Genomic DNA, 20,914 nt, shown 5'->3' with positions numbered 1-20,914 from the left:
ATAGATGATTAACAAAATAAGAAAATTATATGGTATATAAGATGATGATAAATACTGAATACAAAACTAAAGTGGAGCAATGGCAGGGAGTGCTTGGGTTGTTGCAATTCAAAATAGGGTGGTCAGGGAGAGGTCCTGAATGAAGAGAGGTAGCCTAACTGTTACTCAGCCATTAGAAACGACAAATACCTACCATTTGCTTCAACATGGGTAGAACTGGAGGGTATTTTGCTGAGTGAAGTAAGTCAATCAGAGGACAAACATTATATGGTCTCATTATTCGGGAATATAAAAAATAGTGAAAGGGATTAAAGGGGAAAGGAGAGAAAATGAGTGGGAAATATCAGAGTGAGAGACAGAACATGAGAGACTCCTCTAACTCTGGGAAACCAACAAGGGGTAGTGGAAGGGAAGGTGGGTGGGGGGATGGGGTGACTGGGTGACGGGCACTGAGGGGGGCACTTGACAGGATGAGCATTGGGTGTTATGCTATATGTTGGCAAATCGAACTCCAATAAACAATATACAAAGAGAGGGGGGGGCAGCCACATGCCCCCTGGGAGAGGGACAGAGAGGAGATAGAGGGGAGAGCAGGTGCACAGGGAGTAGGCTTGGTGGGTTCCAGAACCATAAGGAGGCCAGGCCATAGCTGTGCTCACCTAGAGCAGGGTAAGCCAGGCGCAGAGTGGGAGGAGATGAGGGCAGAGAGGTGACAAGGGTCAGACTATAGTGAGGACTTTCACTTTGGGAGCTACAGGAGGGTTAGGTCTCCTAAGGGCACAACTAGTTGGTGGCAGAGCCACTCTGTGTGACTCTCACCTGGTTGTGCTCTCCACCACGATGTTCTGCCTCTTACTAGTGGTATGGTCCCCACCGTATAGATACAGCAATTGTCACAGCAGCGCTATATATGATGGCCAAGAGCTAGAAGCAGTCCGAATGTCCAGCAGCCCCAGAATGAATCCACAAATGTGGCACGCCCACACAACGGTGACAACGGGTGTGGATACTACTCAGCAAGGGAAATGAGCTACAGCCACATGAAACAATGTTCTTGACTCTTTTTTTAAAGATTGTATTTATTCACGAGAGACACACAGAGAGAGGCAGAGACATAGGCAGAGGGAGAAGCAGGCTCCCTGTGGTGAGCCCCATGGGGGACTCGATCTTGGACCCTGGGATCATGACCGGAGCCAAAGGCAGATGCTCAACCACCGAGCCACCCAGGCGTCCCTTAAAATTTTTTTTTAAATTTTTTATTTATTTATGATAGTCACAGAGAGAGAGAGAGAGAGAGAGAGAGAGAGAGAGAGAGAGGCAGAGACACAGGCAGAGGGAGAAGCAGGCTCCATGCAGGGAGCCTGACGTGGGATTCGATCCCGGGTCTCCAGGATCGCGCCCTGGTCCAAAGGCAGGCGCTAAACCGCTGCGCCACCCAGGGATCCCTAAATTTTTTTTTTAAGAAATGAATTAGCAAATCCAAGAAAGGCAAGGAAGAGAGGGCCTGGGACTCCTGTGGTGAATCACCCTGTTTTCCCCAGGGGATGCTCTCCCTGGTCCTGAACTGTATTGACCGCCTAAATGTCTACACAACTGCTGCCCACTTTGCGGAATTTGCAGGGGAGGAGGCAGCCGAGTCCTGGAAAGAGATTGTGAACCTGCTCTATGAACTCCTGGGTAAGGCGCCCCATCCTGACTTCCCCTAGGGCCCCCAGAATCTCAGTCCCATTGGGTCTAACCCCCTCTTTCCACCCTCAGCCTCCCTGATCCGTGGCAATCGTAGCAATTGTGCCCTCTTCTCCACCAACCTGGACTGGCTGGTCAGCAAGCTGGATAGGCTAGAGGCCTCTTCTGGTAGGAGAACCCAAGGGGAGGGGATGGGGACTGGGGCGGGGGGGGGCCACATTCCCCTCACCTGTCACTCTGCCATCTGCACAGGGATCCTGGAGGTGCTGTACTGTGTCCTGATTGAGAGTCCTGAGGTGCTGAACATCATCCAAGAGAACCACATCAAGTCCATCATCTCCCTCCTGGACAAGCACGGGAGGAACCACAAGGTTGGCCCCCCCACCCCGACCTCTCATCCCCTGAACTCTGAATCCTGACTTTTCCACATGCCCTGGAATGCTCCACTTTGCTCCCCAATCTTATCTCCTACCTGGACTCCTCTCCACACGCTTCCATCTCAACACGAGATGTAAGTTTAAGACAGTTCTTAATGGATTCTGGGCCACAGCTGTGCTTCATTAGATCTCTGAAATATTTTTTTAAATTTCTAATTTTGTAGCATTGAGGTGGGCTGTGTCTATACTCTCCAGTTTGCCACAGGGTCCTACCCGTCCCCATTGCATGATTTCTGACCACCTCACACATGTATGTTAACCACTTGTCCCCCTGCTGACCCAAAATCTTCTCTTGACCCCCATGCTCTCCCTAACCAACCCTTTCTCTCCTCCCTCTGACCCCTCGCCTCCTCCTCCAGTCTCTCCTTTCTTACACTGCTGGTGCCTTATCTCAGCTCCTGTGACCTCTAGCCTGACCTTTCCTTTTGACCCTTGACCTTCCTCCGTGAGCCTTGACCTCCCACTTTCACCACCTCCTCACAGTCAAAAATCTCCATCTCCCATCCTGGCAAGTTATCCTTAACTTCTGGTTTCCCAAGGTAGGCCAGCCATAAACTCCCTGCCCTGGTGCTCTCGCAACCTGACCTCTGACCTTGACTTCCAGGTGCTGGACGTGCTGTGTTCCCTGTGTGTGTGCAATGGTGTGGCCGTGCGCTCCAACCAAGATCTCATTACTGAGAACTTGCTCCCTGGCCGTGAGCTTCTGCTGCAAACAAACCTCATCAACTATGTCACCAGGTCTGACCCCTAAACTCTGACCCCAGCCCAGCCTTACCCTGACCACAGATCTCAGAACCTCTCAACCCTTTCCCAGACTCAGAGACTCCACATTCAGGTGGATGTCCCTTCCAATGTCTGCCACCCTAGGACTCAACACTTGGTCCTCACAGATGTCCACTCTTGCCCCAGCTCACCCCTGGCTCCCATTCCTCTTGTCTTCTCTCCTGCTCCATTTCTGCCTCTGTCTGTTCCTCTATCTCTTTTTGTCTGTCTCTGTTTCTGTCTGTGTCTGTCTCTATTTCTTCTCCATTTCTTTTTTCTATCTCTCATTCATCTGTCTTTTTTCTGTTTTTTTGTTTTGTTTCTGGGTTTTTTTAGAGACAGAGAGTGGCAGGGAGAGATGGAGAGAGAGAGAGAGAATCTTAAGCAGGCTCCATGCCCAGTGCAGAATCCAACACGAGGCTCAATCTCACAACCCTGAGATCATGACTTGAACCGAAATGAAGAGTCAGACACTCAACAAATTGAGCTACTCAGACGCTCCTCTGTTCTTTTTTTTTTTAAGATTTTATTTCTAGGGGCGTCTGGGTGGCTCAGTCGGTTAAACATCTGCCTTCAGCTCAGGTCATGATCTTCGGGTCATGGGATTGAGCCCCGCATCAGGCTCCCTACTGAGCAGGGAGTTTGTTTCTCCCTCTCCCTGGGCCTCTCCTTCTGCTCATGCTCTCTCTCAAATAAATAAATAAACAAAATCTTAAAAAAAAAAAAGATTTTATTTCTAAGTAATCTCTACATCTCATGTGGGGCTTAAACTCAAAACCCTGAGATTAAGAGTCACAAGCTCTACTGACTGAGCCAGCCAGCCACCCCTCATCTCTCTCTCTCTTTCTTTTGTCTCTTTCTGTCTTTGTCTCTGCTTTCTCTCTGTCTCCATGTCTCTGCCTTCTGTTTTTCCTGTGTATATCTCTCCTCCTCTTTCTCTCTTTCCCACCTTCACCCCTGTGACAACCTGGCTCTGTTCCCACCTCTCCCTCACTTGCTCTCCTGTCCTGTCTCTCCTGCAGCATCCGCCCCAACATCTTTGTGGGCCGAGCAGAGGGCTCCACGCAATACGGCAAATGGTACTTTGAGGTGATGGTGGACGAGGTGGCTCCATTCCTGACAGCTCAGGCCACCCACCTGCGGGTGGGCTGGGCCCTCACTGAGGGCTACAGCCCCTACCCAGGGGGCGGCGAGGGCTGGGGCGGCAATGGGGTCGGCGACGACCTCTATTCCTACGGCTTTGATGGGCTGCATCTCTGGACAGGTACCTGGACCCTTCCGGGGGCTTTCATCCTTGACTATTGTCCCCAAAGTTTTCAAGACTCTCACCACGTATCTTGGGGTTGTTGGGATCTTGATCCCCAGAATAGGCCAACTTTTGACACTTTACTCCTAATTTCCCAAGATTCGAACCCTAAAGCTTCCAGAATCTTGGCCTTAACTCATTTCCTCATAGGCTCCTGAACTCTGACCCCAGGAGATGTACGATTTCTGGCCCTAGATATCCTAGAAAACTTCCCAGATTTTTATGACTTCTGATCTTTGACTTCTGACCCCAAAGGTTCAGAGAGAACTCTAACTCCAGAATAACTTTAATCTCTGACCCCACAGCTCTCAAGATCCTAGCCTTGGGGGAAATTTGACCTTCTCACTAATCTCAGAGCTTCAGGGTCCTCCATAGGAACATTTGACCTTAGGGTTGCTAGGATCTAGATCCCATAGGATCTTCTAATATCTGCCTCTTGTCTCTTGAGACCATTGGTCTCTGACCAATGAGGTCTTGAGACCTCTGACTTCTGACCCCTCCCTAATGACCCCAATGCAGGACACGTGGCACGCCTGGTGACTTCCCCAGGACAGCACCTCCTGGCCCCTGAGGACGTGGTCAGCTGCTGCCTGGACCTCAGTGTACCGTCCATCTCCTTCCGCATCAATGGCTGTCCTGTGCAGGGTGTCTTTGAGGCCTTCAACCTGGATGGGCTCTTCTTCCCTGTTGTCAGCTTCTCAGCTGGTGTCAAGTGAGGACTTGCCCTTGCCCCATTGCCAGGCCCCAGACCTGCAACTGTTCCAAGACAGCTTCCCTAGTCACAACATGACTTCCTGTAAGGCCAGGATCTATAGCCTGCCCTCAAGACTGACTGGTCAGATCCATATGTGAAGGTCCCAGTGATCTCTATGTGGTCTCAGACACTTTAGTGTCCTCCCAATGACCCGGACCCTTCTAGTGACCTCAGCTTCTTCCCAACCCCATATCCTTTCAGTGACCTTCAAGTGTCCCCCAAGTTGCACAATGACCTCAGAGCCCCAGACTCTCCCATTTAATTCCCAAATGACTCTTCAATGACTCTACGCCATTCCAGTGACTGCCAAATGACTCCAGAAGTGACAGCTGTCTTCCAGTAACCCTAGACCCTCCCAATGACCCCCAGATAATTTTGGACTCTCCCAGTGACTTCAAGCTCTTAACAACTCTCATGACTCCAGCAACTCCCAGTAATCTTCCAATTGCTCTATAATCCCCCCATGACCACAATCCCTCATTGAACCCAATTATTTCAAAGACCTCTCAATAGCTCAGTCTTTTCCTAATGATCCCAAGCTCTATGAAGGGCTCCTCAGTGGCCATTCAGTGGTGATTAGGGTTATTTCATAGTTACATTGGATTCTCAGTCATTTCCAAATGACCTTCTTGGTCTCCCAGAAACCTTCTGATATCCCCCAAATACTCTGTTGAGCCAGGGTCTCTTCCAGTGGACCTTCCCATGACCTTGCATTAACTGCTCAATGACCCCACACTTTCTTTTTTTGATTCTCCAGTGATTCTCATTGACCTCAGACATTCTCTTTGACATTATACTTTCCTTTATGACCCTAAATGACTTCCATGACTCTATGACTGCCCAGTGATTTTTCCCAGAACTTTCCATTGATTCCAGGGTAGCTCCCTTACCCCCACAGAACGTAGATTCTCCCTGTAATGTGTCCCACCAGTGACCCCACTCTCCCACTTAGGGTGCGGTTCCTCCTTGGTGGCCGCCATGGTGAATTCAAGTTCCTCCCTCCACCTGGCTATGCCCCATGTCATGAGGCTGTGCTCCCTCGAGAACGACTTCATCTGGAGCCCATCAAGGAGTATCGGCGGGAGGGGCCTCGGGGGCCCCACCTGGTGGGCCCCAGCCGCTGCCTCTCGCACACCGACTTTGTGCCCTGCCCTGTGGACACTGTCCAGGTAGTGCCTGCTCTACAAGGGTTTCCTGGCGAGGCAGACCCCCTTAGGAGCCAGGGAGACTGGGAACTGAGCTGGAAGTTGGGAACCTTGTTGTTTAACAGATGGGGAAACTGAGGCAGAGTGGAAGCAAAGAACTCTTAAGGCAGAATCCCAGTTTCCAAGAGCCCTCAGTATAGCCCCCTAAAGAGAAGACGATTATTGTCCCAAATTACAATTGAGGAAAGTGAAGCCCAGAGAAGTAACCAACCTGTGCTAGCCACAGTCGCTGATTCCAAAGCTGGAGATCTTTTCCACTAGTTTCTTGGCATCTCTTCCATCTGGGCCTTCCCATGCCTCCTGTCCCAACCTGAGCTCCCCACCATCCCACTCAGACATGTCCCTATCAGAGACCATAGAAATCATGTTCAGGAGCCTGATCTTGAAAGTCTGATTTTGAGTGTGTTATAGTAGGCATGTGGCCTCACTCTTCTGGGCCTCAATTTGGTCATTTGTGAGGAAAGGGATAATACACCTGGATAGAGCCTACCTGGGAGCGCGGTCCCAAAGGTTAGATGAATTAATATCTGTGGAGTGCTCAGCCCAGTCCCAAGTAAGTAGTAAGTACTCAGTACAGTTCCTATTATCGGGAGCATTAGTGATATTATTGCACAGTGAATTACCATCCCCTTGTAGCCAAGCCAGAGCCTGGGCTTCCTTCTGGATGTCTCCCTCCCACTGTTCCCAGCTTGTCAGCCTCATGGGCTGTCTACCTGGCCTATTGGACATGCCCCCCTGCCTCCTCTCTTCCCCATGGCCTGCCCTGATCCAAACTATCATTATCTCTTCTCTGAAGAACCCTAACGATGTAAATATTTATTAGGCACCTACTGTGTGCCAGGCATTGACATAAACTATGTAAGATTTAGGAGTTTATCTAGGTTATATCACTGAATCCTTATGAGGTAAGTATTGTTTGGATCCTCACTGTACAAAGAAGGAAAGACTCATCCATTCATTCAGCAACCACTTCCCGAGCATCCCCTCCAGGCCTGGCTCTGGACTGGGATGGGCAAGGCTGGGAAAGTGAGGCAGCCTTAGGCCCTGGCCTCCTGGAGCAACCAGTCCACAGGGAAATATAGTCCCACTCCCAGATAATTCCTTAATTCTATGATTCTAAAACCTTACTCAGCAGGGTGTCAACTCTGCAGTCAGGGTGAGGTGATGAGGGGCAGGGCTCAGAATAGGAGAAAAGGTCTGGGGGAACTGTCTAGGGCTCATACATGTTCTTTGAAAGAAGGGTCACAGGCTGGAAGGAATGCAGGGACCTCACGAACGTTCCTTACCCTCAGATTGTCCTGCCTCCCCATCTGGAGCGCATCCGGGAGAAGCTGGCAGAGAACATCCATGAACTCTGGGCGCTGACTCGCATTGAGCAGGGCTGGACCTACGGCCCGGTGAGGGGCTGCCTGCAGCGTGAAGGCGTTCGGCTAGACCTGCTGTTGGTGGAATGAGCAGGGAGGGGCCAGTGGTTGGGGGAAGGGACTTTAGGGCACCAGGGTGTCCTTGGGTTTCCTGTGGCAGAACTAAGGGCAGGAGGTCAGGGGTCATAGCCTAGGAGTGTTGGGGGGAAGGACGGGAACCCTGAGGGGTTGACACTGGGTTTCTCCAGGTTCGGGATGACAATAAGAGGCTGCACCCATGTCTTGTGGACTTCCACAGCCTACCGGAGCCCGAGAGGAATTACAACCTGCAGATGTCAGGGGAGACGCTCAAGTGAGGAGGGTACCGGGGAACAGGGGCCAGGGCCTGACTGCTGGTGAGGAGGAGGGCAAGGAGAGGCAGGGATCGTGAGGCAGAGACTGACAGAGGACGAGAGAGAGAGACAGAGGCATAAAGAGGGCTGGTCAGTAAGAGAGAGAAAGACGTGGAATCAGGGAAAGATGGACACAGTCAAAGAGATATAGAGACAAAGAAGCAGGGAGAGACAGGAGTCAGAGAGACAGAGACCAAGACAGAGAGATGGGGACAGACCCCCAGAAAACTAGAGCAAGAGACATGGAGGGCCAACAGGGGCCAGGGTAGGAGGGAGGCCGGGCTCGGGGAGAGGAGGCCAGTGGCTGGGAGGCCATGTGGGGTGACCCTGTCCCCCCCACCCCAGGACTCTGCTGGCGCTGGGTTGCCACGTGGGCATGGCGGATGAGAAGGCAGAGGACAACCTGAAGAAGACCAAACTCCCCAAGACGTGAGTGTGGGTGGCCCCAGTCCCCTCTGGGGAGTAGAGTAGGTGGCTGGGGATGAAATGGTGAGGGCTGGGCAGTTGAGGGAGTCTTGTAGGGAGGCTGAGGTCAGAGATAAACGGGCCACAGGGTGAAGGTCATAGGACCAGGGTGTCAGGGCTCTGAAGTCAGTGGGGAGTGTCCTGGGGAGGTGTCAAGATTGCAAAGGTGGGAGTTCCAGAGGGATGATGGGTATGAGTCGAAACCCAAGGCCAGGGTCAGCCATGGGATCAGGGAAAATGAGGGAACAGAGGTAATATCTCCAAGTCAGAGGCAGAGGGTCAATGGAAAGAGATGATAGGTTGTTGGAAGTCCTAAGTAAGGGACCCTAAAATTATAGGTGAGCGATCAGAGGTCCTGGGGATAGGGGCCAGGGTTCAGAGCTCAAGGACTCCAAAGCCAAGAGGTTGAAGGAATAGGGTCCTGAGGTCAGAGGTAAGAAACCTCAAAGCTAGAAGTGAGAGGTCAGAGTTCCAGGGTTGAATATGAGTCTACCGAAATCACAATGCAGGGGTCAGAGAGGCCAGAGGTCAGTGAAGCAAAAGGCCTTGCTGGGGTCACAGGATTCTGCTTTAAGAGGCCAAGTATCTCAAAGCTTCTTCAGGGGAGTCATGGAACCCCGATGTCAGAGGTCAAAGGTCAGAAATTCCAAAACTCGGAGCTGAGGGTCACAGGACCCTGGGAGCAAGGATCAGAAGTCAGAGATCCCATTGTGCAGAGCCCAGCAGTGGGGGCGAGGGTCTCCCCTCACCAAGCTCTGCCACGCCCACAGGTACATGATGAGCAATGGGTACAAGCCGGCGCCGCTAGACCTGAGCCACGTGCGGCTGACGCCGGCGCAGATGACGCTGGTGGACCGGCTGGCAGAGAACGGGCACAACGTGTGGGCACGAGACCGCGTGGCCCAGGGCTGGAGCTACAGCGCCGTGCAGGACATCCCAGCACGCCGAAACCCTCGCCTTGTGCCCTACCGCCTGCTGGACGAGGCCACCAAGCGCAGCAACCGGGACAGCCTCTGCCAGGCCGTGCGCACGCTGCTGGGCTACGGCTACAACATTGAGCCGCCTGACCAGGAGCCCAGTGAGCACTAGCCCTGATCCCCGGCTCGGCTTCCAGACCCCCAGCTGTGACCCCTAACCCCTAACCTCTGGATTATAGCGACAGACAACACGGAGCCACCCACCGACCAAGCACTCAGGGGGCCTCCACCCCTACCCGTAACCTGACCCCTGACCTGTATCTAATTCCCAAGCCCAGCCTCCATTGGCCACCCTCCCCCTGGTCCCCAGCCTTCAGTTTCTCTGCCGCTGACCCCAACCCCGATTTCCGTCCTCTACCTGAGCCTGACTCTGCCACTCTCTCCCAGGTCCTGCTCTCAACCCTTGAATTTAAACATCGACCCTAATCTTGACCCTTAACCCTAGACCATAACGGTGACTGAGCTGCTTTTCTGTCTCTGTTAGCATCTCTTCTCTGAGGCTCTGCCTGCTAAGGAGATGGTGGGTGGTCGGGAGTGGGCAGGGAGGGGAGTCTCTCTTCGTAGGTCCTCCCCACCTCGCTGACTAGTCTGAGATTCCTCAGCTCATCTCCTGTGACACCATGAAATCATCCCTCTTCCCCAAGCACCCCCCCGCCCCAGATCCCAGCCTCTCAGTACTCCCCATCCAGCCCCTGACCCTGCCTGGCCCCCATTTGTAGGTCAGGTGGAGAGCCAGTCTCGCTGGGACCGGGTGCGCATCTTCCGGGCGGAGAAGTCCTACACGGTGCAGAGCGGCCGCTGGTACTTTGAGTTTGAAGCAGTCACCACCGGGGAGATGCGAGTGGGCTGGGCGAGGCCCGAGCTGCGGCCCGACGTGGAGCTGGGAGCTGATGAGCTGGCCTATGTCTTCAATGGGCACCGCGTGGGTACCTCCCTGGGCTCCATTCTGCGAGGCCCTGGGGTCCCTCACACAGCTTGCACACTGTCTGTGCCCCACTGTCACTCATCCCGGAGTCTGCCCTACTACTCATTCATCCATCATCCATCCATCTATCCACCCATCCCACCCTCCCTCCCTCTCTCCCTGCCCATGCGTATATCTTTTTTTTTTTAAGTAAAGATGTATTTAGTTATTTGAGAGAGAGAGAGAAAAAGAGAGAGAGAGAACAAACAGGGCGAGGGGCAGAGGGAGAGGGACAAGCAGACTCCCTGCTAAGCAGGAAGCCCAACATAGGGCCCCGTCCCAGGACCCTGAGATCATGACCTGAGCCAAAGTCAGATGCTTAATCAACGGAGCCACCTAGACACCCTTGTCCATGCATATATCTATCCATCATCCATCTCTCTATCCAGCCATCCTTCTGTTCATCCATTCATCTACCCACAGATCCAACTATCCATCCATCCATCTACTCATCTGCCAGATAATCACTTAACCATCCACATTTCCATCTGTTTGCTCATTTATTTGTTAGTTCAGCCTTTCACTTATTTGTAATTTCATTTATTTATTGAATCATTTAATGCATGAATCCATCAATTCATTTACCCACCCACCCACCTGTCCGTTCATCCACCTGCCCTCTTATCCATCCATCATTCTGTCTATCCTTTCTTCCTTCCCTGTATCAACCCATGTAGACTCAATTTCCATCCATTCCATTTTTCCATCCAGCCATATACCCTGCTTCCCATCCATCCATCTCATTACCCGTTTATCTATTCTGGGGGCATATGGGTATATATGAATCTGTAGAGGGAGCACTGGCAGGTTCATTTTTCCTTTCCAGCCCTCCCGTCCCGCCCCCAACTCCCCACTACCATTTTGGTGGTCTGTATAACCCCAGCCCCAGCCATGGGAACAGTACAGAACTCAGGCAGAAGAGATGGGATACAGAGATCATTGGGAAGCATGAGAGCCTATCCCTTATATTCCAAGGATCATGTATACAGATGTGGAAAAAGATGGGGGACCTTGTGGGAGTGACCCCTCTTCTGACCCCCACGCCCTGAACCCGATGCCTTGTATATGTATCTTTACATGTCTCTCCTTGCTTCTGTATATCTCTGTCTCTCTATGTGTCTCTGCCATGTCACATCTTCCCCTCGCCTCTTCACAGGGCCAGCGCTGGCACTTGGGCAGTGAACCATTTGGGCGTCCGTGGCAGTCAGGTGATGTCGTGGGCTGCATGATCGACCTCACAGAGAACACCATTATCTTCACCCTCAATGGCGAGGTCCTCATGTCCGATTCAGGCTCTGAGACGGCCTTCCGGGAAATCGAGGTTGGGGATGGTGAGGACTGGCCTCATGGCCCATTTCTGGTTTTCTTTCATCTCACCTGACCTTACACTACATCCCTAGCCTTGTGCTTTTCCATCCCTTCCTTCCACGGTACCTCCTCCCCTCCAGCCCCTGCCCTGCCTACCTGTCTTCACCTCTGCCCATCCATCCCCTCCCACCAGGCTTCCTGCCTGTCTGCAGCTTGGGACCTGGCCAGGTGGGTCATCTGAACCTGGGCCAGGACGTGAGCTCCCTGCGGTTCTTTGCCATCTGTGGCCTCCAGGAAGGTTTTGAGCCTTTCGCCATCAACATGCAGCGCCCAGTCACCACCTGGTTCAGCAAAAGCCTTCCGCAATTTGAGGCCGTGCCCCTTGAGCACCCCCACTATGAGGTGAGGACTGACCCCACTCAGTACCTACTGATCTGCTTCCAAACCTCATTCTTCCCGCAGTTCTCTTCCCCAAATTTCTCCTTTCCTTCCGTGTTAGCCCGTGAACAGTGTAGAAGGGCATATCAGGACAGTAGTTCCCAGGGCTGCCTTGTAGGGTGTAATGTCAGTAAACCACAACCTGTCTGACCTCCAGGTTGCCTTGCTTATTAAGTGGGGAAGGGAAAAAAGAGGAGCTGGGTTACGAGACCCCAGTGGAAATTTCCAGTCCTTAGCACTAGCTCATCTTACAGCAAGGTTTAAAGACATATAAAGCTCTTGGTACATTTTGGCACCATCCTTACTAATTGCTATCCGCATACACATATTTTTTTTAGTTTATTTGTTTTTAGCAGCTCTTCATTAATTTCAGTATTCTAACTCTTAGGCTCTAATGTCTTTTCTTTTTTTAAAAAAATATTTTATTTATTTATTCTTGAGAGACAGAGAGAGAGAGAGAGGAGAGAGAGGCAGAGACACAGGCAGAGGGAGGAGCAGACTCCAGGCAGGGAGCCCAACGTGGGACTCCATCCCCAGACTCCAGGATTATGCCCTGGGCCGAAGGCAGCGCTAAACCGCTGAGCCACCTGGGCTGCCCTCTAGTGTCTTTTCTTTACCAGGGCTAAACTTAGCATCAGATGCTGACCATAAAAAAGACCAAAGTTATAGTCCTTTTCTCAACCTGGAAAGAACCTGAATCCTACATGCTTGAGCTTCAGCGGGTTCTTCAGAAGCAGCTAGACCTGGGTTGGCCTCTTATCTGCCTTTTGGCCTTGGGCATGTGACTATTTCCTCCTCAGCCTGTGTTCCCATCCATGGCATTGTTCACATCTCCTCACATAATCCTTCTTCCTCTCTCTCTCTTATGAATCATTTGGCTAAGTTGGAGACATCATGCCTGTTTTTTAATCTATGTAAACTCTGTATCTAACACGGGGTTCAAACTCATGACCCTGAGATCAACAATCACATACTCTACCGATTGAGCCAGCCAGGTGCCCCCATCATGCTTCTTTATCCCTAAACATTTCAATGTGCATTTCCTCAGAACAGGCTATACTTTTAAAGAACTACAGTCATGAAAATCCGGAAATTTAACACTAATACATACTATTACCTAATTCATAATCTATATTCAAATTTTATTAATTGTGGTGATCATGTGAATTTTATTTTTCTGGTCCAGGATCCAATCCAGGATTACATGTTGCATTTAGTTGTTGTGTCTCTTTCTTCTTCTTCTTCTTCTTCTTCTTCTTCTTCTTCTTCTTCTTCTCCTTCTCCTTCTCCTTCTTAAGATTTTATTTATTTATTTATTTGAGAAAGAGAGAGATAAGCATGAGCAAATTGGGCAGGCACAGAGGGGGAAGGAGAGAGACAAGCAGACTCCACACTGAGCATGGAGCTCTATCTCACGACTCTGAGATCACAACCTGAGCAGAAACCAAGAGTCAGATGCTTAACCGACTGAGCTACCAAGGCGCCCCATGTCTCTTTATTCTTTATTTTTTCCTTTTTTTATTTTTTCTTTTATTTTTTTTATTTATTTATGATAGTCACACACACAGAGAGAGAGAGAGGCAGAGACACAGGCAGAGGGAGAAGCAGGCTCCATGCACCGGGAGCCCGACGTGGGACTCGATCCTGGGTCTCCAGGATCGCGCCCTGGGCCAAAAGCAGGCACCAAACCGCTGCGCCACCCAGGGATCCCTTTATTTTTTTCTTTATTCTTTATTTTTTTTTTAATTTTTTTATTTATTTATGATAGTTACAGAGAGAGAGAGAGAGGCAGAGACACAGGCAGAGGGAGAAGCAGGCTCCATGCACCGGGAGCCCGATGTGGGATTCGATCCCGGGTCTCCAGGATCGCGCCCTGGGCCAAAGGCAGGCGCCAAACCGCTGCGCCACCCAGGGATCCCCTTTCTTTATTCTTTAATGTAGAATGTTCCGAGTCTGTCTTTGTCTTTCATGCCATTACCCTTTTTGAAGAGTACAGACCAGTTATTTTGCAGAATATCTCTCATTTTGGTTTGTCGGGTGTCTCCTCAGGATTAGGTACAGGTCACATGTATTTGGCAGGAATACCAGGAGGTTGTGTCCTACTTGATGCAGGATATCAGAAGGCACATAATGTTGCTATGTCTTATTACCAACTATGTTAATTTTGACTCGCTAAGATGAAGTCTACCAATTTTCCCTACTGTAAATTATTAGTTTTCTCTTTGTAATTAAACAATAATTTGTGGAGAGGCATTTCAAGACTAGGTGAGACTGGATGGGTTTTAAGCAGGGGAATGTCTGATTTAGATCTGAGTTTTGGAAAGGTCCCCATTGAGAGTGGATTATAGGGGGTGACAACAGAGGCAGAAAGACCAGAGAGGTGCCAGGGGCTGGAGAGGCTGGTGAAACAGAGGCGAACCTCCTAATTCCTGCTACTGCCAGATGTGTTCTCAACCCAAAGAACAGAATACTAGACAGTGGTGAGAATGAATAGACTGACCTGCGCACAACTACGTGGGTGAATCTCACAGACATAATGCGGAGTTAAAGGAGCCAGAGAGAAAAGAGCCCATCCTGTGATTTTGTATTCATAAAAAGTTCAAGAACAGGCACAGCTAATCTGTGATGTGTTCAATCACATGGTGGCTCCGTGGGTACTGGGTTTAGGACCAATAGCCTGGCCTGCCTGCCTGGCTCAGCTTTCTTGCTCCCCCTTAGGTGGCCCGCGTGGACGGCACCGTGGATACCCCGCCTTGCCTGCGCCTGAGCCACCGTACCTGGGGCTCCCAGAACAGTCTCGTGGAGATGCTCTTTCTCCGGCTCAGCCTTCCAGTCCAGTTCCACCAGCACTTCCGGTGCACTGCAGGAGCCACCCCCCTGGCTCCTCCTGGCCTGCAGCCCCCAGCTGAGGATGAGGCCAGGGCAGCAGAACCCGACCCCGACTATGAAAACCTGCGGCGTTCAGCGGGGCGCTGGGGCGAGGCTGAGGGGGGCAAAGAAGGAAATGCCAAGGAGGGGGCACCCGGGGGCAATGCCCAGGCTGGGGTGGAGGCCCAGCCTGTCAGGGTGGAGAACGAGAAGGATGCTACCACAGAGAAGAACAAGAAGAGAGGGTGAGTCAAGGATGGGGCCAGGGTGGGTTTAGGGAACCCCAATAATGTAAAAAACCTGATTGTGTCCCACAGGGCCCCCATATACGTTTAGCGGAGTCAGAATGCTAAGGGAGCCTATTATGCCTCAAGTGAATCCCATTATCTCCCGGGATGCTCTCATTTCCCTGAGAATGTAAAACTGGGGTACACCACTATATCTATGGGGGACTCTACTCTCCTTGGGGTACCTAGTAGGCCCCAAAGCATTCACCCAATGGACTTTGTTGTCTATAGACACTAAAGTGGACAGACATTAAAGTGTCTTGAGAGAGTTGACTGTACCCCAAAGCATCCCAGTGAACACCACTCATCTTCTAAATTGGGATCATTTCTGTGTCTCAAATGTGCCCCCCAAAAGCTAATTTCAAAGGAGACCCTCAAAAAGGCATTAAACCTGACTTGAAACTAAAAATGCTTACCCCCTACTAGGGCAGTGTTTTTCAGCGGGATATTCTGAATATTCTGAATATTCTGAATATTCTCAGCGCCAAGAGTTCTGTGGCTCTTGGCGGATGTTTGGAAATGATGAATGATTTGGGTTATCACAGTTTGTTGGGGAGGTGCTGCTGCTACTGAGGGAGTCCAGGGATTCTAAAGGCTTTCAGTGTATAAGGCAGCACCACATGATGAAGGATTATCCTCTCCTAAATGCCTTTAGCACCCATATGAGAAATGCAGCTGTGGGGGGACCATGTGCCCCCAAAGGAGCCTCCATGTTCCCAGAAGCACCTTTAAATTTGGGCATCTGCAAGCACAGAGCACAGCATCCCTAGGAGGGATTATGCTGATGCAGTTGGGAATTTTATCCCTCTAGAGGCAAGGGCTTGGGTATTAGAAATGAGATGTATTTAGGATGGATGTGGGAATCATGAATGTTGTGGTGGACAGGGCTGGGGGGCTGGGCTTGACAGCTGGTTCTCACAGTAGCCTCTCCTCCCCATCACCAGGTTCTTATTCAAGGCCAAGAAGGCGGCCATGATGACGCAGCCACCTGCCACTCCCACTCTGCCCCGCCTCCCTCGAGAGGTGGTGCCCGCAGACAACCGTGATGACCCTGAGATCATCCTCAACACCACCACGGTGTGAACCTGGGACCCTCAACCGAGACCCCTCAGATTTCCAAATTTCATGCTGCAGTCCCTCGTAATTGCCCTTACCTGGGGACACCCCAATATACACTGAAGACCACAAAACAGAGCACATACTGATTTAGTCCTTTGAAACCCTAAGTTCATAGAGCTAGGGGACCTGAAAATTGCAGGAACACAATGAAGTATAAGGCACACTGATAAAACTCCTAGGGATCCTAGAATACGGAGGGTATACCAGTGTAGACTTGGGACCTTCATATTTGGGTTTACCCATATAAACTCAGTACCCCCAAATTTAATAGCTTTCTGGTATATTCTTGGGAACCAACATTTACAATTATCGCAGTAGAGTTTGGGGTTTCCCAAATCTGGAATGTTTTCTGAGACAGAGAGCCTCATGGTTAGGATTATGGGCCACCTGGATGCTAAGTGGGTAAGTCACTTCACTGTTCTATGCCTTCTCCTTTATGGAAGTCTTACGGTTTTCCCGTCTGTAAAATGGGGATACAAATTGTACCCTCTTGATGGTGATTATAAATTAATTTGTGAATTATTTGTTAGTTATTATTTGTTGATAACTTTATAATTTGGAGAGGGATCCAAATTTGGGGGTATCACAAATAGTCCCGGAGCATTCCCGAGTCTGAATATATAGTAGACACAGAAATAGAGACACATAGACCTGGGGTGTGTATGTCTCAAATCCAGTAATTTTTTGTTGAACTTCAAGGGGACTCTGTGAATCTAGAGAGACCAACTTAAGAGTCCCAAGGAAGCCCTGTGTCCCCCACCTTCTGGGCTGACCATTGGTCCCCCTCTGCCTCTCCAGTACTATTACTCTGTGAGGATCTTCGCTGGCCAGGAGCCCAGCTGCGTGTGGGTGGGCTGGGTCACCCCTGACTACCATCAGCACGACATGAACTTCGACCTCAGCAAGGTCCGGGCAGTGACGGTGACCATGGGAGACGAACAAGGCAACGTCCACAGCAGGTGCCAGGGAAGGGTGGGAACCACGGGAGGTGAGAGGTCAGCGCTGGGCCCCTGGCTCAACAGCTTCTCTCCCCCTCTACTTCTCTCCTCTCCCTGTTTACTTCCCTCCTCTGGGTTTTTCCTCCTCTTTGGTTTCTGTTTGGTCTTTTCCATTTTGTCTTCCTTCTTCCTCTCACTCTGCCCTTTCTACGTTACCTCCTGTCTCTGTTCTCTCTTCCTGCTCCCCTTCCCTCTCTTCCTCCCAGAATCCCCAGCCAACTTCTAAGAACTCTTGCTCTGAGGAGCTTGGGGTGTTGGCACTTGGGTGTGCAGGTGATGGGGGGCTTGGGGATGGAGCTCTGAAGTCACGGTATTCTGGGAGTTTGGGGAAGGGAGCATCCAGGGTCCAGAGCACCTTGGCTAAGGCGCCATGCACTGACCGCCCCTGTTTCCTCCAGCCTCAAGTGCAGCAACTGCTACATGGTGTGGGGCGGGGACTTCGTGAGCTCCGGACAGCAGGGCCGGATCAGCCACACAGACCTTGTCATTGGCTGCCTGGTGGACTTGGCCACTGGTCTGATGACCTTTACTGCCAATGGCAAGGAGAGCAACACCTTTTTCCAGGTGAGTCCAGCCCTCAGCAACTTAGCAATAGTGTCCTCATGTCCCAGGATGCTGGGAAGACCCTTCCCAACCCCCCACTGAGGACAGACCCCAGAGAGACAGGACAAAAACAGCTCCTAGCCTGTCCTCAGGGAAGTCCCTGGGAGACCACTTAGTTAACTGTCCACTGAACTGACACCCAGAAAAGAGGAGACAGAGCACTGTCTTGACCTTGGAGAAGGGTCCACAGTCCCTCTTGGTCCAGGTGACACCTACTGCCAACTTTTCACCAATCAGGGAACACCCTACGATGAAACCTAGGGTGGGCTTTTCTTTCTTGATATTTTATTATGAAAGGTGTCAAACATACAACAAAAATAAATCTTTTATAAAGAATATTTTATTTATTTATTCATGAGAGACACAGAGATAGGCAGAGACATAGGCAGAGGGAGAAGCAGGCTCCCTATGGGGAGCCCAATGCAGGACTTGATCCCAGGACCTCGGGATCATGCCCAAGCCAAAGGCAGCTGCTCAACCACTGAGCCACCCAGGTGTCCCAACACAAAACAAAATTAAAGAAATCGTACAGTGAATGCCCATATACCCACTGGCTTCATCACAAGAACCTACCACTCACACTGGCTTTATCACGTATTTATCCACTTATCCATCCATTAATGCGTCTAACTTGGAATTTATAAAACTTTATTTTAAATGGAGAATTTAAAAATATGCAAAAATAGTGTCTTGGACCTCTATGTCCCCACGCTCTAGCTTCTACTATTACAGCTGATCCTGCTTCATATTTACCCTCCACGGCCATTGGATGATTTTGAAGGAGACCCCAAATATCATATGTTTTCATTTCTTTTCAATTTGTATCTCTACAAAAATAGGGATTATTTTAAAAAGCATAACCAGGGGTGCCTGGGTGGCTCAGTGGTTGAGTGTCTGCCTTGGGCTCAGATCATGATCCCAGGATCCTGGGATCGAGTCCTGCATCAGGCCCCCCCACAGGGAGCCTGCTTCTTCCTCTGCCTATGTCTCTGCCTCTTTGCGTCTCTCATGAATAAGTAAAATCTTTAAAAAATGATAATAAATAAACACAAAATAAAAAACATAACCAACTATACCATTTATATCTTTTTTAAAAAAACCAATAATTCCTAATTAATTAATCAAATATTTAGTCCATGTTCACTTCTCTGGTTGTTTCAAAAAATGTCTTTTTCCCATTTGTTCATTTGAATTGGAATCCATTAAGGTCATGTATTTTAGTTGGTCGCTATGCCCCTTGAGTCTCTCCTACGTAGATTTCCCTTCTCTCTCTTCTCTGAAATGTGTTTGCTGAAACCAGGCTGCCTGTCCTGAAAAGTTTGCTTCTCAAAGTCCTGGACCAGCAGGATCTGCGTCACCTGGGGGGTTGTTAGAAATGAGGAATCTCAGGCTTCCCCCTAGACCTGCCCAATGCGAATCCAAAACTTAATCCTGGGGAATTCGTGCGTCTTCTCAGCCTGCGTCTGGTTGACGCATCCCCCATGGTGTTGTTTTAACGTTTTCCTCTGTCCCCTGTATTTCCTATCAACTGGCAGCCAGAGGTGCAGTTAGGTTCAGGTTTGGCAAGATGGCTTCACAGATGATGGTGTTTGTGGTGATAGAGGCTGGGTGGGTCCACTGCGGAGATCAGAGGGGCTGGAGGGACAGTGCAGTCAGAAGACCTTCCTGAGTTTTGAAGAATGAGTGGTATTGCCACTTGAACACAAGTGGCATTCCAGGTGGAAGGCATGATTTGCACAATGACCTGGAAGATACGTTGCCACCGAGGGAGCTGGAGGAGGTTGGTGTATCTGGATCAGAGGTGGTGCAGCCCACGAGCAACCTCGGTGCCTGACTTTGGATCTGTAGACACCAGGAGGATCAGGCTGGGGCAATCGACCCCAGAGTTCAGGAGCCAGAGTCATCATCACCTCCAGTTCACCCTCTTCCTCACCCTGGCCTCTTCTCCCTTGCCAGGTGGAGCCCAACACCAAGCTGTTTCCTGCTGTCTTCGTCCTGCCCACCCACCAGAATGTCATCCAGTTTGAGTTGGGGAAGCAGAAGGTAGGAGTACAGTGATGGGGCAGGCTGAGGCAGTAGGCGTGGGGGGTCAGGCTGGCAGAGTGGCTGAAAAGTGGGGCAATCCGGGAGGTCTCCCTGGAAGCAGAGTGGCAGGACAGAGAGGGCTGGGAATCCTGACCCGTGCACACCTCCGTGCCCCCAGAACATCATGCCGCTGTCAGCTGCCATGTTTCTGAGTGAGCGCAAGAACCCGGCCCCACAGTGCCCGCCTCGGCTGGAGGTGCAGATGCTGATGCCCGTCTCCTGGAGCCGTATGCCCAACCACTTCCTGCAGGTGGAGACACGACGTGCGGGCGAGCGGCTCGGCTGGGCCGTGCAGTGCCAGGAGCCACTGACCATGATGGCTTTGCACATCCCTGAGGAGAACCGGTCAGGGCCAGCCCGGGCTCATGGGGGTGGGATGGGTGTTGCAAGTCTTCTGGGGTCTGGAACCCATTCAGTGCCCCCCTCCATCAGTACCCCAAGGCTCCAGACAGCACCCCAGTGGGCCCCAGACCTACCTCAGGGAACCCTGACTCAGCTCGGGCATCCCCAGATAAGAATCCAGGGGACTCCAGACCCACCCAGAAGGCCTTGGGTCTGTCTTTGGGACCTCCAGGGACCCCAGACCTAACCCACAGGGCTCCAAGCCCATCTCAAGGAGCCCAGATCCACGAGAAGCCACACAGACTCTAGGAGCCTCAACTACACCTCAGAAGGACACGGACATTACTCAGAGAGGCCTGAATGCACCCCAGGGTGTCTTGGGCACACCCCGGGAGACTGAATGTATCCCTTGGGGATCTCAAACCCCGTCCAGGGGACCCAGACACAATCAGGGTACAGATGGGTTCATGTGTATGGCATGAATGCTCTTAGGTACCCTGAACAGACTCCAATCCCAGACAAACCAGGAGGCTCTGATATGCTTCATCTGTCCT

The 20,914-nt window shown here is 51.0% G+C and overlaps 1 protein-coding gene across 1 annotated transcript in view; it reads left to right on the top strand.

Annotated features, from left to right (window-relative positions):
- Nucleotides 1–20,914, top strand: part of RYR1 (ryanodine receptor 1) — a 117,891-nt gene that overhangs the window by 15,572 nt on the left and 81,405 nt on the right. The window contains exons 14-33 of the mRNA XM_038528976.1: nt 1,542–1,677; nt 1,759–1,854; nt 1,939–2,057; nt 2,728–2,861; nt 3,908–4,149; nt 4,711–4,903; nt 5,898–6,114; nt 7,443–7,547; nt 7,763–7,866; nt 8,252–8,335; nt 9,142–9,449; nt 10,068–10,270; nt 11,469–11,643; nt 11,814–12,022; nt 14,777–15,171; nt 16,158–16,290; nt 17,131–17,291; nt 17,729–17,894; nt 19,890–19,976; nt 20,137–20,363. Of these exons, the coding sequence (XP_038384904.1) occupies nt 1,542–1,677; nt 1,759–1,854; nt 1,939–2,057; nt 2,728–2,861; nt 3,908–4,149; nt 4,711–4,903; nt 5,898–6,114; nt 7,443–7,547; nt 7,763–7,866; nt 8,252–8,335; nt 9,142–9,449; nt 10,068–10,270; nt 11,469–11,643; nt 11,814–12,022; nt 14,777–15,171; nt 16,158–16,290; nt 17,131–17,291; nt 17,729–17,894; nt 19,890–19,976; nt 20,137–20,363 (3,494 nt within the window). The remainder of the gene's footprint in view (nt 1–1,541; nt 1,678–1,758; nt 1,855–1,938; nt 2,058–2,727; nt 2,862–3,907; nt 4,150–4,710; nt 4,904–5,897; nt 6,115–7,442; nt 7,548–7,762; nt 7,867–8,251; nt 8,336–9,141; nt 9,450–10,067; nt 10,271–11,468; nt 11,644–11,813; nt 12,023–14,776; nt 15,172–16,157; nt 16,291–17,130; nt 17,292–17,728; nt 17,895–19,889; nt 19,977–20,136; nt 20,364–20,914) is intronic.

The sequence above is a fragment of the Canis lupus genome, chromosome 1 (genome assembly GCF_011100685.1).
Source record: "Canis lupus familiaris isolate Mischka breed German Shepherd chromosome 1, alternate assembly UU_Cfam_GSD_1.0, whole genome shotgun sequence".
Lineage (NCBI taxonomy): Eukaryota > Metazoa > Chordata > Mammalia > Carnivora > Canidae > Canis > Canis lupus.
The sequence above is the reverse complement of the archived record's forward strand: the minus strand, read 5'-3'. Positions and strand labels throughout refer to the sequence as shown.